The 25,891-nt window shown below is 34.0% G+C and overlaps 1 protein-coding gene across 2 annotated transcripts; it reads right to left on the bottom strand.

Moving 5' to 3' along the window:
* Positions 1-10,784: 10,784 nt before the first annotated feature.
* On the bottom strand, positions 10,785-25,041 carry LOC110631587 (histidine--tRNA ligase, cytoplasmic-like). 2 transcript variants are annotated; one of them, XM_021779461.2, is made up of 7 exons: positions 23,570-25,035; positions 22,483-22,662; positions 21,519-21,776; positions 20,839-20,973; positions 19,589-19,870; positions 12,051-12,191; positions 10,785-11,411 (listed from the first exon to the last, which is right to left on the bottom strand). In XM_021779461.2, the coding sequence occupies exons 1-7, from the start codon at positions 24,908-24,910 to the stop codon at positions 11,106-11,108; spliced, it is 2,643 nt and encodes an 880-aa protein (XP_021635153.2). In that variant the 5' UTR covers positions 24,911-25,035; the 3' UTR covers positions 10,785-11,105. The 2 variants fall into 2 exon arrangements, with proteins under 2 accessions (XP_021635153.2, XP_057987442.1); XM_058131459.1 differs by lacking the exons at positions 10,785-11,411; positions 12,051-12,191 and adding an exon at positions 12,928-12,993 and having other exon boundaries at positions 23,570-25,041.
* Between the last annotated feature and the right edge of the window lie 850 nt (positions 25,042-25,891).

Raw genomic sequence — 25,891 nt, 5'->3', positions numbered from 1 at the left:
TGGCACCCCGTTACATAGGACATTTTGAGATCATGAATAGAGTGGGAGCAGTTGCATATCAGTTAGAGTTACCACCAAACTTTTCTCATGTCCACTCAGTATTCCACATTTCCATGCTTAGGAAGTATGTTCCCGATCCTTCACATGTGCTAGTGCTACAACCAAACACAGTAGAGTTAAATGAGAATTTATCTTTGAGGAGCAACTAGTGGCCATAGTAGACTATCAGGTGAGATGACTTTGATCAAGTTAGATCCCTATGGTTAGTCCTATGGAGGAATGCACTAGGGAGTCACAGCGGGATATGTGCAGCAAGTACTCATAAGTTTGATATGTAACTCTACGTCATTGTTCTGCCTTATGTAAAATTTAAGGACGAATTTTCTATAAGGTGGAAAGAATGTAACACTCCAAATTTTTAAATAATTATTTTATGTGTAGTTATATGATTTTTTACTGGTTTGGTAGGCCTAGGAGAGGTAGTATGATGTTATTGTGATGTGGGCCTGAGGCCATTGGATTTAGAAGTGTTGTTTGAGTTGCCTTGCAGGTTAGGTAGATCCTAGGTACAGAGAAAACTCTGCCAAAGTTTCGGCAAAATCTTAAAAATTATTTTGATTTTATGGTTTAAATCAATTATTTAATTTTATCAATCTTTCGATAGAGGTCAATGTGTATATTTAGGTGGTTGGTGTCGCCCGTCTTCTCCTTCTAGCTGGACTAACTGCAGTCCAATCAACCAATCTGTGAGTAAATATTGATTTTATTTATAAGTTTAATATTATTATATATTCAAGGCACGCTCATACATCACATATAAATATATGTATGTAGTAAAATATAGGCACACCTTGTGTTGCATTTTAAATTGATGAAATTGTTGTGGGTGTCACCTTAGGGTAATTTAGAGCTATGTGTGTGTGTCGGCGTGCGTGTGGTATGGTGTAATGGACATGGATAGGATGGACAAATCTACTTGAGCCAGTCTTTCTTAGGACCCAGTCCTTTTTATGAAAGTCAGGGTGAATACGGCTTTGAGTTGATCTCACTGACCCCCGCATTTAAATTATTAAGCGAAAGTCCAGCTCGAGTTGATCTCGCTGGAAGGCATTAGATTAAGAGAGTTGTATAGGGGACTAGCTCCCATATGTATATATATCTGATGTGATATATGGGTGTGTGAGTGCTCTAAATTATTCTTTATGCGAATGTTGTTTTAATTTGGCTGAATATAATGATCTGTGTTACATTTCATCCTTAGGGATGCATTAATGCTAGATAGATATAGAAATTATACTTAAAATCAATATCTTACTCTATGAGTTGAACGCTCACTCCTGTTCATCCATATGTATATATATCTGATGTGATATATGGGTGTGTGAGTGCTCTAAATTATTTTTTATGCGAATGTTGTTTTAATTTGGCTGAATATAATGATCTGTGTTACATTTCATCCTTAGGGATGCATTAATGCTAGATAGATATAGAAATTATACTTAAAACCAATATCTTACTCTATGAGTTGAACGCTCACTCCTGTTCACCCTATTTTTCCAGGCTACAGGAGGAGTTCTTTTTCAGAATAACCTGTTTCCTTTCTCACAGGTTTATTAGCGGTTATTTATTTGTATTATTATTTTCTAAAATTGTAATCTAAAACTCTGCATGTGTTAGTAGTAGTAATAATCTTATCAGGTACTATGTAAATTTAAGTTTTGGTGTTTTATTAAATGCAAAATTTTTACGATATTTAAAATATTTGCAAATAGTGGTATCAGGGTTGAGCTGGGCTCTCCTAACTTTAGTTTTTTATGATTATCGAATTGGGTTGACCCGAATAAAAATGTAATATTTTTATTTTATTTTATTTGCAAGATGGGCCTCAGTTTTTAGCCCTGATCATGGATTTGGGAACAATAAGGCTTACTAAGGGCCTCGGAGGCTTTATGTCGGCCTAGGTCCTAGTGTCGGTCTGGCCCATGGAATCGGGTCATGAAAAGGAGAATGGTAGCAAATTCTCTACTTCACATCCCTTTAAATATCTCTTCCTGTGGATGTTCAGCAACCGAAGATCCTCTGACTCGATTTTCAAAAATTTCCATCCCCGAAGTTTAAGAATATTCCATTTTCAAAAGTATATTATTTTTAGCCTGGGAGAGGGGTATTACAATATCAAATGCCTCAGTATGGAAGTGTGATAAGTTGTGGTGGAAGGAGTGAGAAGGGAAAGTGGAAGACCTAAAATGACGAGGGAAGTAGTATAAAAAAATTTAAAATTTTTGGATATTGATACAAAATTGATTTTAAACAAAGTTGAATGATGAAAAATGATCTATATAATTGACTCCAACTAGCTTAGTTGTGATTGTATTAATTAAAGGATTTATATCTAAATTATCAATAACTCAATATGCATTTCACAAAAATGTAAAATGTGTACACTTACTACACGAGATTGATCTTAGTGGTGTGTGCTATGGGCATGTTAATGAAGTATTTGATGCAATGAGTGAGAAATGGATCTATATCAACCGTTTACAATCAATAATAATTTCAATAGAGGAATATTTCACTTCAGCTTGGAGTAGTCTACAAACAAAGCGGCTTGCAAGACCTTTAGAAGCTTTATAAAGGTCTTCACCAACATTAGGAAAGTCAACATAATCCTACAGAACTTTTGGAAGCTCAGTGAGAATCTTTATTAACCTTAAAAAATGTTGGGAATCCTTGTAAGACATTGGAAAGTGTGGCAAGGATCTTTACCAACCTTAGAGGAGATTGATGAATCTCATAAAACCTTAGGAAGCTTAGCCAGGGTCCCTGTTGACCTATGTAAATGAACTTAATTATAGCACCTCAGAAAACATGTTAAGGATTTTCACTAACATTTGAAAGTTAAAAAATGAGGTGATCTCCAAGATCAAAGGAAAAGGGAGGGGAAAAAAAGGAAGATGAAAGACTAAAGAGTCTTATGTTTTGTGTCCATAATGATTTTATTCAAACAAGTATAAGCCTTTTTATAAGCTTCAGCTTTACAACTATAATGCATATGAGTTATACATAATGTCTAACTATATCACAAGAATAAATAGTGATGATTTATACAATAGTTATATAATCCTATTTTTATACAACATAAAATACAAGTATGAATATAATGGTGTTTAGCTTTATCCTATTCTATTTGCGACAAGTCTCCATCTCTGTCTTGGAATGTAAATAGTCATACTTCACTGAGATGGGAGCTTGAAATCCTTCGAAGAGTCAAGGTACTTAATGACTCCTATCCTTAGTGTAATCATGTCTCCGTAAGTAGAGGTGAGCATCAATCTGTTTGGTTTAGAAAATTAAAAAGAAAAATTAACAAACCAAATTGAATTAGGGAGAAAACTGAATCAAACTAGTTAATTCAATTTGGTTCACTTTATCAGTATGGGCTTTATCTTAGGTTTATTTTGGACTTATTTCAGACCCAATTTCAATTTTATTTTCTATTCTTAACTCTAATTTGAGACCTAACAAATAATTGAAAAAATTATTTAGTTTTACTGATTTTTTTGTTAGAAAATTGAACAAAACCAAATTACCAAGAAAAGAAACCACAATTTTGAATTAAATAGGATTAGTTAGTTTTCAGTTTGAACCAAATTCTATTCTGTGAGTCACTTTGTAACTTAGATATACTTCTACTTCATTAAGGACTTAGTCCCTCACACTCAATGAAATACTTATCTTCTAGTGAAATTCTTTTAGTTTTAGGATTTTTTTGCAATGCAATTTCATTTGGTTCATATCTCTCAAGTTTCCTTGCGTCATTGAAAGGAAGTTCTTATTTATAAAACATCCCATAGAGGCTAATAGACAGAGGTCAATCTCTAGCGCCCTTTTGGGATTGCTCCAAGAAACTGTTTCTACTTTGCCAATAAGCCCGAGGTGCTTTTGTGGCCATTTGTGTCCATTTCGAGACATCTTGGGTCTTTATTACTTCACATCTGACTTAGTGCCTCAAAACATTTTACTCAAAGACAAGGTATTTGAGGACTCATTTTACTCTTAGAAAGGTCTCAATGACACTATTTTATTCTTTGGAAGGTCTTCACGAAATTGTTTTACTTTTAAAGAGTGTGCCGCAAAAGCAAGTTTAGTAACAACTTCATCTTGCGGCTAAGAAACATTATCCAACTTTTTGTTTTCGCTTATTTCCCATTGAAAGAAATGTCAATCAACCTAGAATGGTTGCTTCATTATCCAATTGGTCAAGCTGCATTTTCATGCCTTAAGGGTTGGCCGCCAATAGGATGATGGTCATCTGCAGCAGTAAAATAGTCATTCATTCTTCAAATGTCCTAGTTAGTTTTCTTGTGTAAGTTTTATCATGCAAGGACTCATTTTCCTCTGCCTTTAAGCATACTCTCATGTATTGCGATATTGTTATGAAAGATAGTACAAAACAAGTTGTGGTCAATACATGCCAGTCACAGTGCTCCTCCTTTGATATGGACTTTCTAGCTACTAAACCATTCAATCTGATGTAAAACAGTTGTTCTCAAATGGAAATAAATGCTAACATGCACAGGGCTAGAACCACAAAAATCGATGTCTGAAACTTTAGTTTCCTCCCTCCCACTATAAAAAAACAATCAATATTGTAACCTATTTTGTAACCGACTGAAATCGGTTGCTAATAGCAATCAATTTTGCAATCGATTTGTGATTTCAATTTCTTCTTTTAGTAAAATAGTTAGTTTTTTAAAATTTTAGTAACCGATTAAAAAATCGGTTGCTAATAACAACCGGTTTATAATTGGTTATTAAATCTGTAACACCCTCATACTAAGTAATCATGTACATTCTACTGTTCCAGCGACTAATGTCTGTTCGAACAGTTAGGATATCTATAACTATAATTAAATTGCATAGAGAGATTAGAAATAAAATTAATTAAGATCAAATGAGGTTGGATGAACATAAGAAAAATGAAGCACAAACCGGTTAAATGAGCCTGAGTTCTGATGATGGGTGACCGACTCGGAAAGTGACTACGAGCTCAGTTACTACCCTAAATTCGTGGGGGACCCCATGACATCCTTAGTTAAGGGATAATTGTGAAACTATTGGGAACTAGAAAATTATGGAAATAAAGAGGAAACAAGCACAAATAAGTGAATCAGAACTTAAGGACTCATCGGGCATTATTAAAAGATAGACTATAACCAGATGAGAGGCATTTTGGTCAATTCACTCTTGGAGGTGACTTTTGACCTAAATGTCCATTAAATTGTGTGAGATTAAAATATTGAAAAAGGAATTAAAAATGAATAAATGTAGAGAAAGAAAAGAAAATGAAATGAAAATTTCTAATTTTAATTCCATTATGACATCACCATGACCTAAGCATGACACAATTAAAAATTATAATTTTAAATTACTAAATTTTCGGGATAACTATTAGAAAAAGAAGACAAAATTAATTAAAATCAAAATCATCTTCTTTCCCATCCCATTTGGCCAGCTCACCTATCCTTTCTCTCTCTCTCACCATTTCCTCCATTGTTAAGTGAATCTTAAGCTTGGGAAACCCTACTTTCATCCACCAATCTCACCCAAAATTTGCAGAAAACTTAGAATCAACACTGAATTAGAAGATTTGGAAGTAAGAAATTGGGAGAAAGTGGAAGATTAGAAGAGTTGGAAGAACTCCATTAGAGGTAAGCTTTCTTTTAAGCTAACCTGGCTATGTATGCATGGAAATGAGCTTGGATATGAGGATTTAACTTTAGAAATCATAAAAATTATGCATGAATCTTGATTTAAGAATTTTGGCCAGCTTAGGAACCCTAGGGTTTTGGTACGTTTTAAATGAATTGAGCATGAAATTAAGATTATATGAAGTGGTATTCATGAGTTAGGTGTTGAGCTTGAATGACTTTGCATGAGTTTGGAAAATGGAAAAATTAGGGTTTATGGAAATTAAGGCTTTCGTGGAATGGTGGTATGTTATACAATTGATGTTTATAAGGCCTAATTGTGGTCATTTGGCATACTTTAGTTGAGAAATTATGTTGAATTGATGAAAGAAATTGATAGACTTTTAGTGTATTGAGTTGCTAGAATTGTGGACCCTTGAGTCTAGCAGAGTTAAATGAGTATAAGTTGAGCTACATAGCTCTAATTGGTATGAGGTCAATTGGAGATGAAACCTAAGACATAATGCTAGAAGTTTCATGAAGCCACCTTGTCCAGAAACTGACCATAGGTTGCCTTAAATTTGGTTTGAATCTGGATTGCAATTCTGGACTTGACCAAAAATGACCAAATGAATAATGCTTAGTAAATTAGGCATAACTCACACTAAGAAACTCCAATTGACCTGATTCTTGAACCAATGGAAAACTAAGAAATAGAAGAACAATTTTCATGGGGACCATAGAGCCAAATTATGACCCTAAGTTGATCAAATTGCTAGACAAATTTAGTCTAGCAAATCTACCCTGATTCTAGACAAACCTGGAAATTTTGGACAATTATCTATCCGAGTAGTTTTGGCAAAATTGCCATAACTGGGGCTACAAAAATGAAAATTAGGTGATTCTAAAGCCAAAATTCTCATAAGACATAGAACTAAAAATTTCATGTTTTGATCAAAACCCAGATCCAAAAGTAACTTAGGGAAATGGTTAGGAGAAGTCAGGAATTCCCAATCTGAAATTCCTGCACTGGAACCAGTTTCTACCATTTGACCCTAGGACAGTAATTAGACCATAACTTTCACTAGAAAATTCCAAATGGGATGATTCAAAATGATCTGAAAACTAAGAATTAGGGCTACAACTTTGGTTTAGAAACCTTACTCAAATTTTGGGTGTAAGACCCTTAAATATTAATTGCAAAGCTGACCTAAAACCTAGAATTCTGGAGTTGTAGGATTTATGAGTCTAAGTTGGCTAATTATCCATAACTTACCATACACAACTTCAAATTTAGTGATTCTTGAACCTTTGTAACCATGAGACATAGGAGAACAACTCATATGAAGAACACCAAGCAAATTATGACTGTAACTTATCCAATTAGCTTAACAAAGTTGAGTTTCAGAGTCTGCCCCGTTCTAAAATAGTATTGGTTACTGGACCAATACTTAGTAAATTGACTATAACTAGAGCTACAAAACTCCAAATTGAGTGATTCAAATTGGAAAATAAAACTAATACATAGAGGAAAAAATTCAATGAGAATACTTTGCCAAATTATGACTAAAACTAAGTTGAAATGGGGTTACAAAATCAGAGTCTAGAACTGCTCTGAACCTAGAACATATGAAATTTCAAAATTTACTTAGGGATGCATTAAGCATTTATTTGAGTAGTTATTAAAGATAATTGGGAGGAGTATTAAAATACTTTAATTGTGTATTTTCAGTAGAAAATGAGACTTTGAAGGATAAGGAGAATTGAGTCAAGAAAAAGAAGATTCACATATGGTTTGTGCACAACTAATCCTATTTCTTTATTTTTCAATTGGAAATTGATTTGAATAAGCTTATATGAATGATTTATGATTTTTATTGCATTGAGAATTTTAATTTGAGAACTTGTGTATTGCCAACCGTACAAGGGGAAATTTATGAATGAAATGTGATTGCTTATTTGCAATGAAATTCTTTGAATGAAATTATTTGGATTGTTTTGAAACCACACTTGGCATGACAATTTCTTATTGTGTTGCTCCCCCATTTATGGGGTTGAGTTTGATTATGTTTCCTCCCTCTCTGGCTTACCAGTTGAGGTTGAGTTCGGATGAGTACTCATATAGCTAGCTAGCCACCTCCCTCATCAATTTCGGTTAGTGAGGTTGTAGATTGCTTTGTCGTGGTGTACAACACGGCATTAATTGAAAATTTTGTGTCATGACCGTAGCTGTGTGAATTGTTGACAATATTGTTGTTTGAAATTACTTTTATAAATTATCATTGAAAATGTTGGTATTAGTTTTGTGATTTATGGAATTGTGAATATTTTAAACTCTTGTTTACCAATTGATAAACTATGTTTATAGTGAGTTTTAATTTTTAGTTGTGCACAACTGAGTGTTATGCTCAGCGATAGCTGTTTCATGCTGTCGTAGGTAAGAAGAAAGAAAGAGCTACAGAGTGAGCAGTGTGGAGCAGTATTAGACCTAGCTTCGGATATATATCTTAGGTATACCCTTTTGTAAATTCATTTTAATATAAATTAATCTGTATGTATATAAAGACAAATGAGCAGTTGTATAAACAAAATTGTAATAATATTTTATTACCTTTGGTTTGTATGTAAGAACCTCTATTTTGATCTGTATATGAAAAAAACACACTTCTTGGTATTGAATGATTAAAAGAGATGACTTGAGTTTGATTGGGTTTGAATTGTGGATGATACATTCTTATAAATTGATTTTCACAGGTTTAGAAGAACTATTTTATTGTATTTTTAATCGTCACCATGCGGATTTTTCACAAAATTTTAAAAATACATATTAACTCCTAAATAAATTTTATATCACTCAATTAAATCAAAGACACTTTGATAATCCTTTTATCACCACACTAAGCCTATAAAATGACTTTGATACGTTAAAATCCCCTATAGCATATTTAATAGATTATCGGTAGACGAAGTTTGATAATTTATTAGGTATACTACGGGATCATGTTATGCCTTACAGATGGGTAAGGTGTAATAAAATCAGTTGTTAATCGATATTAGAAAAACCTTAAATGCACGATTAGCAACTGATTTTATAATTAGTTGCTATAAATTAGTTGCTAAATTGGTTATTGATAGCAACTGATTTAAGAATCAGTTACTAAATCAAAAAACTATTTTAATGGGCTCCAAAATTTAGTAACCAACTTAAATCGGTTGTTAATAACAATCTATTTTTGTAACTAACTGCAAATCAATTACTAAATTTCCCATCCAAAAAATTTCACCCAATAGTTTTTTATTTGCAACCGATTTGCGAATCAATTGTTAACAGTAATCAATTTATACAACTAAATAAAATCGATTGTTATTAGCAATTGATTTTACAACTGATAAGGAATCGGTTGCAAAATTTCCTCTCAAAATTTCGCGCCTAATTTTTAATTTTCTTTATTTGATTTGTGACTGATTTACAGTTGCAAAATTTTTCCCCTAAATATTTTTGCCTATTTTTTTATTTTGTTTTTTGATTTGCAATCGATTTACAAATTGATTACTAACAACAACCAATTTTTACAACTGATTGCGAATAAATTATAAAATTTTCCTCCCAAAAATTCCTACCAAATTTTTTAAAAAAATTAATAACCAACAATTGTTGTGAAATCGGTTGCTAAATAAGTTGCTAATTCGCTTATATAAACCATTGCTCATTTTTTCTCTTTCTTCCTTTTTTTCTCTTTCTTTTCTTTTCTCTCATTTTCTTCGTCATCTTTTCTTTCTCATCTATTTTATTCATCATTTTTTCCTTTCAATATATTTTCTTCACATCTATTTTCTTCCTCATTATATTTTTCTTCCTCGTATATTTTCTTTTTTATCATTTTTTTCTTTCTCATCTATTTTCTTTCTCATCTTTTTTATTTAATTTTTTTTGCATAAAATAAAATTTTTGTACAAATATATTTTTTGTTAGTAAATTATTTGTGGTATTAATTTTTAGTAATTTTTTGTTATAATATATATATATATATATATGTATATTAATTTTTTTAGTAATTTGTTTTATAAATATCTTTTTATATTTAATTTTTTTTAGTATTAGTTACTATTAGTAATTTTTTTGATAATATTTTTATATTGATTTTTTAATGTTAATTTTTCATTAATAATTTATTATTTTAATAATTTTTTGAAAATTTTATTTGTTTGAATTTTTATTTGTTATTTGAAACTTTATTTTTTAAAACATTTTAGCAACATACTTCTCGGTTGTTAAATCAGTTTGCAAATAGCAACTGATTTATAAAATGATTATAAAATTATAAAATTAAAGATGTCAAATTTTTTATAACTAATTATATTTCAATTACTATTAACAAACAACCGATTTCGGTTGCTAAGTAGGTTGCTAATAGCAATGAATAGTTTTTTTTTTACTAAAAGTTCATTTTTTTTTACTAAATATTTTAATTTTTTTTTAAATTCAATTTAGCAATTGAGTTGATTATCAATTACCATTTATAACCAGTTTCATTGCAACAGATTGAATTGATTACTAAATTAATTAGCAATCGATTCTTTTTTTTTTAGTGGCCAACGTATCTCTCCTACTAGCCATTCCTTTCGTGCCCCTTTCATTGTCCATGTTCAGCGTTTGAAAGACTAAAAAGTAGATTTGCATGGTGCGTTGATTTTGTGTTTAGGTCATCCAAAGAGAGGAAAAGGATGCAAGAGAGTAGCAAAAGACATGAGAGAGGTGAGAAATATCAAAGTGAATTTAATTTTATTAAAAAATAAAAATTCTAATTAAAGTGCTACCGAAGAAATCAACTTAATTCATGTACATAGAAAAGAGATATAGTAAATAAAAAAAAAAAGTGTAAAATTAGTCACCATTTTTCTTAAACAAAGTAGTTTCTCAAAAATAAAATCACATTTTAAAAATATATAATGCTTTTTTTAAGTTGAAAAACATTTCTCATTTTCTAATATGCATAGAAAAAAGTTGAAAATGTCAATTTTTGCAAAATCAATGCTAATATTCAAAAAAAAAAAAAAAGGAAAATGCCAATCAAATAAACTGTAAACAGAACGAACAAACAAATCCCATCACTCAGCAGCCTTCACTTCAAATTTCAACTATAACGTAACAATCATTCTTTTGTCAAATCGTATTTAACAGCACATCGATTCTCATAATTGGAGTAGTACAACCTATTCTTTTGGAGCTTTTGATATACCATCCAATTAAGATAATAGAGAAGATTAAACATAAAAAAATATATATATATTAAAAATTAAAAAAAATATATTCATTTTGGGCTTTTGGTGTCGATACCTTTGCCCACCACATCCACAAAATTATAAATGCTTCGGTAACAATGGCTCAGGTTTTGTGTCTACCAGATGAGATTTTCAAAGGTTCAACCGTCTCTTAATTTCTTCAACAAATGTACTTCTAGGAACTTCTTCTTCGACTGTGGTCTCAAGATTCTTTACTTTTACAATCCCTTTCTCTAGCTCCTTATCACCTACAAGTATCATCCACGGAATTCTTGACTCTTTGGCACGATCAATATGCTTACTAAACCTGGTACTCACAACGTATTCTGCTTTCACCATGGCACTCCATAGCTCACTGACAAGCTCTGCAGCTAAAGATAGTTTACTTTTATCCCCAAGTATGCTCAGCAGAACTTGGGTTTCAGTAGGTCTCGTTGTCTGCCAACACCCAAAAGAACAACTGCTCATCAGTTTCAATTTGTTATACAAGAATGGAGTAAATCTCTGAACAAGTTTCTTAGGAAAAAACTAAAGATTTGGCAACTTTTTTGCCTATGGCAATTCTAAACATTAATCAAATAAATTCTGTTAGTGATAGTTTACTTATTTCCAGAGCATAGACATTAGTCAGAGGCGAATGAAAAGCACGCCTAATCTTATTTTAAATTACATTAAAAATAGCATTCCATCCAACAAAGTCAGATGTGATTTCACTCTTGAATACCTAAAATAAAAGGCAAACAACTTTTTGACCATTTGGGCATTAACACACAAATGGGGATGACAAATGTAGTTAATATTTTTTTCAGTGGCATCAATCCAAAGGTGCAGTTATTGTTTTTTTACTTAAAATTAAGGTAGTTATTATTTTTTTACTGCAAAAGAAAAATTAGGGGCCAAAGAAGGTTTGCATGATAAGGGTTTACTTGCCAATTGACTAACATGAATTCAAAATACCAGCTTCTAAAAATTTTGCATAACAATTGGGCTACAGGTGAAGAATTCATAATTTAAAACAGTAACATATCATCTAATATATCAGACATGTACAGAAGTCACATGAAATGTCCTTATCACCTGGTTCCGGTCCTTTTGAAGTTGCTCCATTATAGTAAATACTCGCTCAATTCCAAGACTGACCCCAACAGCTGGAACCTGCTTTGTACCAAACATTCCTATAAGGTTGTCGTATCGTCCTCCAGCAGCAATTGAACCAACCTGAGTTAGAAGTTAATCAACAACCATATAATTCTAGGAATAAAATCACACGAGCTACACTTGCATTCATAGTTATTAAAAGCGTGCCTCAGGCTCCAATACTAGCGCCTCTACAGGAAAAAGGTGGTCAACATTCACCAAGCCCTCGCCTTATGCAGCTAGGTGTTCGCCTTATTCCAGGCGCAAGGCTAAAAAAACACGTCTTTTTTATTTCTACATTCGGCGAGTACTTCCATTGACAAAAAGCACTATCACCCAATTCAAAATTTGTTGATCTAGAAGTTTTCAAAATTAATATCGTTGGTGATAACTAGTCACCAAAATCTCATCAAACTAACATACTCAGGATTACAAACCTCTCATATTTTCATTATAAACACTACCACTCATTATCTTTTTCAAAAAAAAAAAAGTTAATACTCCTTTAGTTCTTAAAGATAAGGGAAATGATGAAAATATTGATTTTGAAGATGAATATTAAGAGGATAAAGCTGTAGAAAAAGATGATGAAAATATAGTTACTTTATAATTTCTTAACTTTAGTTATGAAAGATTAAAAGACTATTAAAGTTTTAATAATTTAGTACTTGAATGCTTATTGATTATTATTATTTTTAGTTTTATATTATTCGAAATTTCATGGGATATTCATATTTATTTTACTTTTATTTTTTTATTATTTTTTTTTTTGCGCCTCATCTCGCTCAAGCGTGCACCTTTGCCTTGCGCCTAGGCTTGGCCCCTTGGCGCCTTAGTGCGCCTTGAGCCTTTAATAACTATGCTTGCATTGTTGCATTATTGACTGGATAAATAAAAATAAAGAGAAAAGAGGTTTGTAAGAGTGAGATTAATAAGACGATCTTTTTATTTATCAAATTCAACTACATTTTTATTGCATAATTTGCAGACTTTTTAAGCATTTATCTTCACACTAAAATATAATATAAACCCAGTCTGATCAAAGGATATCCCAACTCCTGTAACTAAACTCAGGTCTATCTCATGATCATAAAAATAAATAAATAAATAAAAAAGAAAAAATAAAATTGTAAACCAAGCTATGGTCATTGACTAACTATAGCGTCGCAATTAGGCACCGCTATCAAGTATCAAGCATGTTTCAGTTGGAGAGTCACCATTCAAGACTAGTAATTTGATATTTCTATGTTGGTTTACAGAACCTTTCTTTTCCCTTTTTTTTTTCTCTTTTTTTTAGAATAAACTTTCTCAAAAAAAAAAAAAAACAAAAAATAGAAAAAGAAGAGAAGAAGAAGAAGAAGAAGAATGTTGAGCCCATCTCTCACACCCTCTTTCTCTGCTGGACAGCTTCAAAATGCAACATTAACCAACTTGATCCAAGCCAGTTCTCAATACCTTTACTTTTTCTTTTTTTTTTTTTGACACCATTCCCAACAAAAAAAAATCCAAATCAAACAACAATATTCTAAAGACTCGGCTACTGTAACGATTGGGCTCAAATCACTAGAGGAATTGTCCGCTTTGGCCATGAGCCTCACGGTTTTGTCCCATAGGTGGAATGGAGAACTTCCCAGGAGGTCACCCATCCTAGGATATCTCTTAAGCGAGCACGCTTAACCCTGGAGTTCTTCCAACTCTCCAGGCGCCTCTAGTGATTAGTTCCCCCATCTTATATATCATTACTTTTGAGCCCAAGACCATCTCCTTGCTTTGCCGATGTGGGATTTGCCTAAGGGACCTTTCTCTCCCCCTTTCGGGACTCAGCGTCCTCGCTGAGGTTTGCCCCACCATCGCCCAAGAGGACACGCGAGCGGCTCTGATACCAATTGTAACGATTGGGCTCAAACCACTAGAGGAATTGTCCGCTTTGGCCATGAGCCTCACGGTTTTGTCCCATAGGTGGAATGGAGAACTTCCCAGGAGGTCACCCATCCTAGGATTTCTCTTAAGCGAGCACGCTTAACCCTGGAGTTCTTCCAACTCTCCAGGCCATTCCACCAAAAGGCGCCTTTAGTGATTAGTTCCCCCATCTTATATATCATTACTTTTGAGCCCAAGACCATCTCCGTGCTTTGCCGATGTGGGATTTGCCTAAGGGACCTCACGCGAGCGGCTCTGATACCAATTGTAACGATTGGGCTCAAACCACTAGAGGAATTGTCCGCTTTGGCCATGAGCCTCACGGTTTTGTCCCATAGGTGGAATGGAGAACTTCCCAGGAGGTCACCCATCCTAGGATTTCTCTTAAGCGAGCACGCTTAACCCTGGAGTTCTTCCAACTCTCCAGGCGCCTCTAGTGATTAGTTCCCCCATCTTATATATCATTACTTTTGAGCCCAAGACCATCTCCGTGCTTTGCCGATGTGGGATTTGCCTAAGGGACCTTTCTCCCCCCCTTTCGGGACTCAGCGTCCTCGCTGAGGTTTGCCCCACCATCGCCCAAGAGGACACGCGAGCGGCTCTGATACCAATTGTAACGATTGGGCTCAAACCACTAGAGGAATTGTCCGCTTTGGCCATGAGCCTCACGGTTTTGTCCCATAGGTGGAATGGAGAACTTCCCAGGAGGTCACCCATCCTAGGATTTCTCTTAAGCGAGCACGCTTAACCCTGGAGTTCTTCCAACTCTCCAGGCCATTCCACCAAAAGGCGCCTTTAGTGATTAGTTCCCCCATCTTATATATCATTACTTTTGAGCCCAAGACCATCTCCGTGCTTTGCCGATGTGGGATTTGCCTAAGGGACCTCACGCGAGCGGCTCTGATACCAATTGTAACGATTGAGCTCAAACCACTAGAGGAATTGTCCGCTTTGGCCATGAGCCTCACGATTTTGTCCCATAGGTGGAATGGAGAACTTCCCAGGAGGTCACCCATCATAGGATTTCTCTCAAGCGAGCACGTTTAACCCTGGAGTTCTTCCAACTCTCCAGGCCATTCCACCAAAAGGCGCCTCTAGTGATTAGTTCCCCCATCTTATATATCATTACTTTTGAGCCCAAGACCATCTCCGTGCTTTGCCGATGTGGGATTTGCCTAAGGGACCTTTCCAGCTTTGTCACGACCCAAAATTCTGAACTGTGACCGGCACATAATTTAAGTATTCTTAAATCATGCAAGCCTTATCAGAGTATCTTGAATGAATATATTGTCATTTACTAATCCCAAAAATAGACAAAATCCAAATAGACAAAATGCTGAATAAACATCATAAATATCCCATAAGTAAACTGCGGAGTCTCTACAGATTTCAATAAAAACTTAAACTGTTCAATAAACTAAACTAATTATTAGCCCGAGAAAACATGAATTCGGGCATACCATGAGAACAAATCAAAGTTGTCCCTTTCCAGAAAATGGACTGAATATTTTGATCATTGCGAATTCTCTACCGATCAAAGCGGATAATGCAGAGAAAACGTGGTTTGAGCTAGATGCTCAGTGAATGATAATTATAGCACACAACGGAATAGGAACAGGCAGACGCTTGATTAATTTCACAATAATTTTTCTATTCAATAAAATCATGCTCATGCTGTCAAAATCATTAATAAAATAACTTCATAAAACATATATATATAAAAGAAATTCATTCAATAAAAATTTTATGGTAGTGCACCAGGGTGATGATACCCCACATCACCAAAGGCTAGATGGTAAGCGCGCTACCAGATATCAGATACCTTCCTCCTCCTTCACAGATATCAATGCATATGATACTAATGCAAACCATAAACTGCAATGATGCATGACTCGACAATGCAACCTAATACCGTGATAGTCCACACGGCGGGGCCAGATAACAGAAACAAATACTGGGCACAGGTACCAATTCAAAACAGAAAATCAATTTGTACAAATCAATCAAAATCAATAAAAAATTTCAGATAGCAAATAATAACTGATAGTGCAATTCCAATAATGTATTTCAATAGTTTCAGAGAGTCAATAAAATCAAATCAATCTCAAATTGATTCAATAAAATCAAATCAATCTCAAATTGATTCAATAAAATCAAATCAATCTCAAATCAATTCAGTAACACATCGGTAAATTTTATAGTCAAATATCAATCAATATAAATACATTAAAGGCCTGTTCCCGGAATCCTAATAGGTCTAATGCAGAGATAATTGGCAAAATCAATTATTTAATCAAAATCGAAATAAAATTCAATAATAAAATAAAACTCTAGAAAATCACATATAAAATCATTGTTAAAATATTGATTTAAAATTTCATTTAATAACAAACTTAATGCTAAGAAATTTTAAAAGGGACAAAAACGGTGCCATGTACTATAATTACCACTCACCTGGAACCTCCAAGACAATAGTTATTTTAATGGAAGAGAGACAATTTCAACTGACTGATTGAATATTCAAATCTCCTACACACCCAAAATATTAAAGAAAATATCAAATAATAATAAAATATAATAACTTTTATTTATATACATATATATATACATGAACGGGGACGGTGGGACGCTTCAATTGTTATATGAACAGGGACGGGACGAGGTGCATGTGGATGTACAGTTATATATATATATATATATAAATTGTAACGATCGGGAACCAACCACTAGAGGAATTGTCCGCTTTGGCCATAAGCCTCACGGTTTTGTCCCATAGGTGGAATGGAGAACTTCCCAAGAGGTCACCCATCCTAGGATTTCTCTCAAGCGAACACGTTTAACCCTGGAGTTCTTCCAACTCTCCAGGCCATTCCACCAAAAGGTGCCTCTAGTGATTAGTTCCCCCATCTTATATATCATTACTTTTGAGCCCAAGACCATCTCCGTGCTTTGCCGATGGACGCTTCAATTGTTATATGAACAGGGACGGGACGAGGTGCATGTGGATGTATAGTTATATATATATATAAATTGTAACGATCGGGAACCAACCACTAGAGGAATTGTCCGCTTTGGCCATAAGCCTCACGGTTTTGTCCCATAGGTGAAATGGAGAACTTCCCAGGAGGTCACCCATCCTAGGATTTCTCTCAAGCGAGCACGTTTAACCCTGGAGTTCTTCCAACTCTCCAGGCCATTCCACCAAAAGGCGCCTCTAGTGATTAGTTCCCCCATCTTATATATCATTACTTTTAAGCCCAAGACCATCTCCGTGCTTTTGCACATCATTACTTTTAAGCCCAAGACCATCTTCGTGCTTTGCACATCGGCAAAGCACAGAGATGGTCTTGGGCTCAAAAGTAATGATATATAAGATGGGAGAACTAATCACTAGAGGCGCCTTTTGGTGGAATGGCCTGGAGAGTTGGAAGAACTCCAGGGTTAAACGTGCTCGCTTGAGAGAAATCCTAGGATGGGTGACCTCCTGGGAAGTTCTCCATTCCACCTATGGGACAAACCGTGAGGCTTATGGCCAAAGCGAAAATTCCTCTAGTGGTTGGTTCCGATCGTTACAATTGGTATCGAGCGCTTGCGTGTCCTCTTGGGCGATGGTGGGAAAACCTCGGCGGGCCGAGTCCCGAAAGGGGAGAAAGGTCCCTTAGGCAAATCCCACATCGGCAAAGCACGGAGATGGTCTTGGGCTCAAAAGTAATGATATATAAGATGGGGGAACTAATCACTAGAAGCGCCTTTTGGTGGAATGGCCTGGAGAGTTGGAAGAACTCCAGGGTTAAACGTGCTCGCTTGAGAGAAATCCTAGGATGGGTGACCTCCTGGGAAGTTCTCCATTCCACCTATGGGACAAAACCGTGAGGCTTATAGCCAAAGCGGACAATTCCTCTAGTGGTTGGTTCCCGATCGTTACAGCTACAATTTTACAACAGCCGCATGCATCAAGTATCACCTATAACCACTACCACTAAAATCACCACCTCAACCAATCTCAACAGTCATTGTCAACATCGCTACACCACTTGCCACTGACTTTTCAATTGCCACATATAAGCAGGTGGAGAACTGGAGATGGAGCCAGCCTTAGATACAATTGTAGATGTTACACCACGACTTTCTTAAAGTGCCTTCTATTATGAATAGAATAGTTTCTTTAGAGAGGATGAATGCAAATGCTTGATGCAGAAACAAGATGCAGGGCCAGTTGAAAGTGCTCATTGAAGAAAGTATACCACTACATAATTTTTGTGTGAAACAGAACCATAGTACTTTTGAAGTAGTCAGGCAAACAATTATATGGGTGAGATACGAGTTCAGAACTAAAAAGTTTCAATGTCAGATTGAAAAGGGATATCAAATCAGTAGGAAAAAAAATAAGAATTTTACAAAATACATGAGAAGTCCACCTCTTTGAATCAGATCCTCAGATTAGGTCATTCTGTTTTAAGGGATTTCAACATCATTTATGAAATCACAGATACAGGAGAAATTGCAATCACTGATTCATTCGTTTTATTCCATCACATCAATAAAATACAACATACTGTTAAAAGTATTAGAACTTTCTTGCACAATATTCAGAACCTGGAACATACCCAGGCCGCAGTACCTTTATCTTTCTAGTGAGGTTGACCATTAAACCCGGTCCTATTTCAGCAATTTTATGAATCACTTGGCATTGAATCTGGTCCTTCTTAGAATTACATTTGATGTAGAACCAAGAACAAGAACAAAGAACAAATCAAGGACCAATCCTTGAAAAGAGAACTAATTCTTGAAGTTAAATTAATCTCATAAAAATTGTCATCACAAAACCCAAAAATAATGAAAATAACTAGAATTATATATAGTTTTTGTATAACCCCAAATATCTAATTAGGAATTAAGGATCCCAATCTACTTAGGAATTAAGAATCCCAATCTAATTAGGAACCCTAATCCAATTAAGAATATACAATCACAAATCCCTACAATTCCTATTTCTATATTTCTTCCTAAAATAGGTTTGTGGTCTCCTAAAATCCTTACCATTAGGAGATGGATCTACACAAATTGATGTAGAACCAAGAACAAGATCAAAGAACAAATCAAGGACCCATCCTTGAAACGAGAACTAATTTTCAAAGTTATATTAATCTAATAAAAATTGTCATCACAAAACTGAAAAATAATGAAAATAACAAGACTTATATATAGTGCTTGTACAACCCTAAATATCTAATTAGGAATTAAGGATCTCAATTTATTTAGGAATTAAGAATCCCAATCTAATTAGGAACACTAATCCAATTAAGAAAAATCACAAAACAAATTCCTATTTCTATATTTCTTCCAGTTCCATACATCCATTTCCTACCAACAGTTCTACATGAACTACAGGTTCTCCATTTGACTGATTTAACTACAATCCAATAACAAAACTCACAGATCATAATTTTTGCCAAAATCTTCCTCATGCATTACACTAAAACGAAAAATAATAAAAATAACATTTAAGACAAAGCAAACTAACACAGAGATATCCAGAGGCATGAATGGAATTTTACCTGTGTAGTCCCCTTAAAAACTGCTTCAAATATGACTCCGGTATAATAATCAAGCCCCCTAGCAAGACTCAAGTCAAAAACCACTTTGTCAATGCACCTTGACTTTTCCAGAGTATCAAATAAAATTTCCAAGTCATCCAATGCATGTTTAGAAGAAGTGTTTTCCAAAAACTTGCTGCCCTCCCGTTTAAGCTTTGATAATAATTCCTTAGGCTGTCCCCTTTCCTTGACAAAAGTGCCGATTTTGTCTGCTGTCTCAACATTTAATCCCTTCTCCTCAACCTCCAGACATTTTAAAATACACCATTAAAAGAAGAAAACCGATGAAATAAGATCATCATTCAATTAAGAGAAAACAAAGTATATATTACATAATAATTATAGGACAAGGAATATGATTTTAAATATTTGATGACATAAGAAAATGATATGAATGAAGTATGAAAATTAACTGATCATTAGAATAAACTCAAAATGGTTCAATGCCTCCTTGTGGAAATTAAAAGTTGTACTGGCACAATTCCAAGGAACCAAAAATATGGAGGCTTTTTATAGGATATCATATACCCATTCAAATCATCAATAATTAATTCATCTACTTAACACATGACTCAACCCAAGAATCTTCATGGTAAAGGGCCTCACTTCTGCTATGTCTAATATTTATGCACTTTTTGTGACTAACCACTGATTGAAGTTTTAGGTTTTAAGTAGATTGTTTCGAAAGAATTAAGGCGATCTAAGAGAGAGAAGCTGCATGGTTAACGAAGGTCAAGAATTATCAAGTCCAATAAAATACATGATGTGATGCACTTTCATTTATATCTCTCTGATGCCCCAGGAAATTTGCCCCAAGAACTCAGAGACCATAGACCAATAGTGCAAAGTCATGTGATATAATTCCAGAAATTTATCAACTCCTTTAACTTCAAAAATAAAATTCCAGAAAGGCTTTTGGAAACTTTCAAATGATACAATCATGTTAAAGACATACACAAAGTTCTATTAAATTTAGAAGAAAAATGATAATAGATTGATTTTGATAATTGATATCCTGGCAATGATTTTGGAAACAAATAAACAAAATTCAGCTCAAACTATCTAGCAGAATATATAGCAAGTGGTGCAATTTTGAACTGTATATATTACTTAAACAGGAATCTTTTTTCACTAAACCAATAGAAAGGATATATTATTGAAGGATGTTCTCTTAGAAAACTCAAATCAAGGTTGGCTGCATAAGCTCTTACCATTTCTTTTTTAACTTGCTCAAAGGATTGCTTGTCTAGTTTGTCAATACTTGAACAAATAGTACGAAACTTTTCAGCTGGCACTCCACAAATTTCTAGCATACCATCCAACAATTTCCGATGATTCAATTTAACCTGTCACATTAAAAATGTGTTTTACAAAAAAAAAAATGCACATTTGTATCAGCACTGAAATTATTTTGATGGCTCAAAATTATCTCCCAAGAAGTAAACAAAAAATGCAATGAACCACTCAGAGATAGCAGTTCCAGCAAGTTCTATACCACAACAAGCAAAGGAATGGGAAGAATCAGCCTTTACGCAGTCTAATGGTACCCCAAATGTGGTTGGATTCTAATGCTAGCCGCATTAACCTGAACTGTGTAGAAATGAAAGAACAGCCACGATACAACTTATTAAGTATCAACCCATTTTATTTGTCTGGGTCAGTAATAACCGATAATATAGAACTTTGATCCAGATCCAGAACTCGAATTTCATTATCATTTTAAGAATCCATGACATTTATGCATTTATCATATCATCTAATTCTCATCTGAAATCATATGCAATAAGAGTTAATATACACATTGAAAGGATCAGCTTTATCAACTACCACAATAAATTCAAGCTCTAGAATTTGCTAACAAAGTTAGGTAAAATCAACTAGCAAGAATTACCTCATAATCTCCAATGTCTAGCTCATCAAGCAACTCTGTCAAAATCTTAACAATCTCAAAATCTGGTCCCATTTCTTCATATTGGCCAGCAATATCAAAGTCACATTGATAAAATTCACGGTATCTTCCCTTACATGGGTTATCTCTCCTGTACACCTTAGCTATTTGATACCGTTTAAAGGAGGTGATGCCATTCATAGCCACATACCTAGCAAATGGAACAGTTAAGTCATAGCGCAAAGAACAAAGCTCTCCACCCTGCAACATGTGGAAAAAAAGTATGACAAAATATATTACAACTATGAATAATTATCTGCACTTTACCCCTTAACATAATCAATTAAATAAAAATAGTTCATGAAGAACCAAACACAGTCTATGAGTTAAGAACAAAGCGTGCACACACACACACACACACACACACACACAGAGACAGAGAGAGAGAGAGAGAGAGAGAGAGAGCAATTTCATCAATAAGAAAAAGAACCAAATATGAAAAAGCCACTGTGAAAAAGATTAATCAAAACACTACCTATTGCAATTTAACTAAAATAAAAAAAAAAAAATGATAAGTCTTCTATTATTATCCAAAATGGAGATTTTAATAATCAAGAAACTTTATGATAGATCAGGAATTTATTTTAAATGTTTTCCAGCCTCAAAACACTGGGCCTGACACATGCATGAGCTATGACCTAAAGCCATTTGCCTAAAAACAAACCTCATTCCTCTCTTTTCATTTCCTTTGTTTTGAAAAATGCACTGCAAAGGCTGCAACCTTCATACAAATACATCTATCAGCAACAATAATGACAACAATTATAAAAAGGATAAATATATATACTTAACAACTCCTATACACTATTATACAGACTATGAATTAAAATACTAACCAATGTCAAAACTAACAGCAACAAGAAACTATATATCAGCTCAATTGAATCAAGAAATAACAGTTATTTACCTGGTCGGCAAGATCATAAATTAATTTTGAATCCTCCCCATATTTCCCCATAAGAGTCTCTCTCAATTCAAATGCAGGAGTGTCTAAGGCTGTGGCACCATGCCTCTTGAAAACCTCTGTTATTATTGAAAATGCTCTCTCTCTTATCGCCATTTGTTCTTTTGCAAAATCACGAGTCCCCTAATAATAATAATAATAATAATAATAATAATAATAATACACCTTCAGACAATAATTGAAATAAAACAAGGAAAGTCAAGACAGGCAGAACTGTCTCCCAATTATAGTTTCTATAACAATAATTTCCATCATCATAACGTATAGTATACGCATTCCTGAATTGGATTCGAATAGCACAACACATTCATTTCAAAATGTTATATTTAGGGATCAAAGATTAACCTAGGTAGAAGAATAAGAAAAACAAGAAGGGAAAAGAGGACTTAACCAAGCCTATAAGCTTTAACCAGCCTCTTTAGCATCTATTAACATTTAACAATTTCACAAAACAAAAATCTAAATTATACACTATTTCAAATTTGTTTGACCTTTACTATTTTCAAGGAGCAAAACTGAATTCATTGAAACAAATCTTACAAAAAAAAAATCGAGTAACAGTGCTTTACATGCATAATTTACTCCCCTGTGTCCATTGACTGTAATTTTCATAAACAATCCATGAACAGTTGAACAACCATCAAGCTGCCTTAGCTTTGGAAAGCCTTTCTATTGAGCGCCTTTGAACTGATCTTGACGCTGGGAAACCCGGTTTATTAAGAAAGACATTATGTTTTCAAGATGAAGAGTTGATATCTTTGCGGCATACAGTTTACCTTCATTGTTCTAGGCATTTAAACTCACTTCCATTCAATGGCATTATTCACTATCCGTAAGCCCTGCGTCCCCTCTCTCTCAGTATCATTATTCTAAATATGACCCTCAAACCATACTTGATCTGAGACATGCATCAACATTTCATTATTCACTTCAATTTAAGAGGTTTCATAAAAAAAAATGATAAAACAGGGCTCCAACGAGAACCAAAAGCGGAATTAATAAATGTGAAATTATTATCAGAATTTATTACCTTTGGAAGTTTTGGAAGTCTTCTACTTTCATTGCTTTCCACAATCTCTTTCACTTTTTGCACTAGTTCATCAAAATCGGGTTCTTTTGGATCCAAAAACAACAAAAGATCTTGAACCCATTTTTCCAATGCCTGCAAACTACCACTGGAATCCCCTCCCTTAAGCTGCAACCTATCCTTAATTAATTGTACAATCACACTAGTCCCTTTCCCCAAAACCGCCTTTTTCTTCTTCTTCTCACCGTTCTTCTTTACCAAATTCACATCCCTCCCATTCACTCCAATTTCTTCAACACCTTTTTGACTCATCAATTCTCCACCCTCAAGTGCAACAAACGCTGTTATCCCCTCCCAGGAAACAATACTCCACACGGTCCCCAATAAAGCATTCACTTCATGCACAAATTTCCCAGTATCCTCCTCAAAATCTGAATCCAAAACCAGCTTATAAGCATTCCTTAAAACATCCTTATTAGGGCATTGCTTCTCAAACGTACTCAACAAACCAGTTTTCAGGCTTTCATTTCCCACTGCGTCTAAATTCATTTTCGCCCGACACAAACTACTCTTTCCCAATTTTTGGAGCGCTGCAGCCAATCCTAACACAGCCGGAATGGCATCACCTTCATAGACTTCCTCACGGGAATTCAATGCGATACGTGTCACAGAATGAACCGACTTCACTACCTCCCTCAGTCTCCCATTAATTTTGGGAATCTTAGAAAATGCTTCGTTCTGAACCTTACCTACCAGCTTAGACCCATTAAGCAACATCTTCATGTCTCCGGCAACCCCAGTCCCCTCCTTGTCAACGAAACCATCTCCGGTGTCCATGGAACCAAACACAGCCACGTCAGCCTTGGCCGCCTCACACGACAGCGCAGCCACCGAATCCACAAGTGAGGCCAAAGCCGTAGATTCATAGTCCAAAATGGAACAAACACCGTACACATGAGCAGATGATTTCTCTATTACGAGGCGTTCCTCTTGGGTCACATCAATGGAGTCGAAATTCCAAGTCTCAAATTTCGAATTAAGGCTTTTGGAAATGAGATTAGGAAGAAGGGTACGGATATTGGCCGAATTAGAGTGGAGGAGGAGCTTATTGAGGAGAAGGGTGAGAGAGGCACGAATTTCTAGAGGTGTTAAGATTTTGGGCAAGGGGATTTGGAATGGTTTAAGAGGCGTCGCAAAGTTTTGTTCAGAGAGCAACCTATCGAGCGCCGATGAGTCATTACGTAACTGAGCTTTGCCGGTGGCGACGGCGTAGACGGAGGAGGACGAGAGAGACGAACCCTTTCCTCCTAGGGTGATCACTTTAACTTCGCCTCTCTCCGCCATTAAAAAGATTTGGTGTAACAAAGTAGATAAGATAGGTGAGGATGTTTGTGCTAGGGTTTTATTATTCCTTCAGAAGCACAAAGCCCCAAAACTACAATGAACAGCACCGCCACTGGCTTCATTGATCCAATTTTCATTGATTTGGGATTTATTCACAGAGATTATTCTATTGGATTGCTGAAGGAAAATGGTAACCTATTCAACTTATAAAAAATCATAATAATTAAACACAAATTAATTTTATATAATTTGCCAAAAAATAAATTAAATTGGGTTGCAATCTAAATTTTCGTTGTTATTAAGAATCAATTAAATATATATAAATTAATTAAAAATTAATTAAATATATCATTTATTAATATAAATAAATAAATATAATTAATTAAATTTTAATTATTTAAAATAAAACTTTAACATTTATTAAATTATATTTAATAAATTTTAATAATATTTTTAAATTTTATATAAAAATATTCAATTAATATAATACGAAAATATTTTTATAAATATATAATTTTTTTAATATTTATAAAATATTAAGTATATATTAAAAAATATTAAAATAAAAAAAAACTACTTAGTATAATTTATTTTAATTTTAAAGGCTTTTTATATGAGATTTTAACTTTACTTCTTTATACTCACACTAAAAAAAATTATTGAATAATTGAATTGACTGAATCACTCAGATTCATCGATTCAATCATTAAATTATTTTTTTATTTGATTCAATTACAAATCTAAATTAATTAACTAATTCAATCAATCAATTTGATTTAAATTTAATAACTATAAAAATAGAACATAAGTATATTTAGCTTAACCATTTATTATTATTATTATTATTATTATTTATTTTAATCCAGTAAGAGTTAAATGGCCATGATAACTACATTAAAATATATATAATGAGAGTTACTATTTTCTTTTTTGTAACTATAAAAATAATAAATTTTTTTACAAGCATTTTAGGATTTCATT

This window comes from Hevea brasiliensis, chromosome 12 (assembly GCF_030052815.1).
Source record: "Hevea brasiliensis isolate MT/VB/25A 57/8 chromosome 12, ASM3005281v1, whole genome shotgun sequence".
In the NCBI taxonomy this organism is placed as follows: domain Eukaryota; kingdom Viridiplantae; phylum Streptophyta; class Magnoliopsida; order Malpighiales; family Euphorbiaceae; genus Hevea; species Hevea brasiliensis.
Note: the sequence above shows the minus strand (reverse complement) of the source record. Positions and strands in the feature narration are given on the sequence as shown.

What these genes read in the sequence shown, in the direction of transcription:
- LOC110631587 (XM_021779461.2), bottom strand. Translation starts at nt 24,910, where the DNA reads ATGGCGGAGAGAGGCGAAGTTAAAGTGATCACCCTAGGAGGAAAGGGT. An exon ending in TTTATGATCTTGCCGACCAG is followed by an intron (nt 21,777 to 22,482) that starts GTAAATAACTGT and finishes CACATGTTGCAG; the next exon opens with GGTGGAGAGCTTTGTTCTTT. An exon ending in TAGACATTGGAGATTATGAG is followed by an intron (nt 20,974 to 21,518) that starts GTAATTCTTGCT and finishes TTAATGTGACAG; the next exon opens with GTTAAATTGAATCATCGGAA.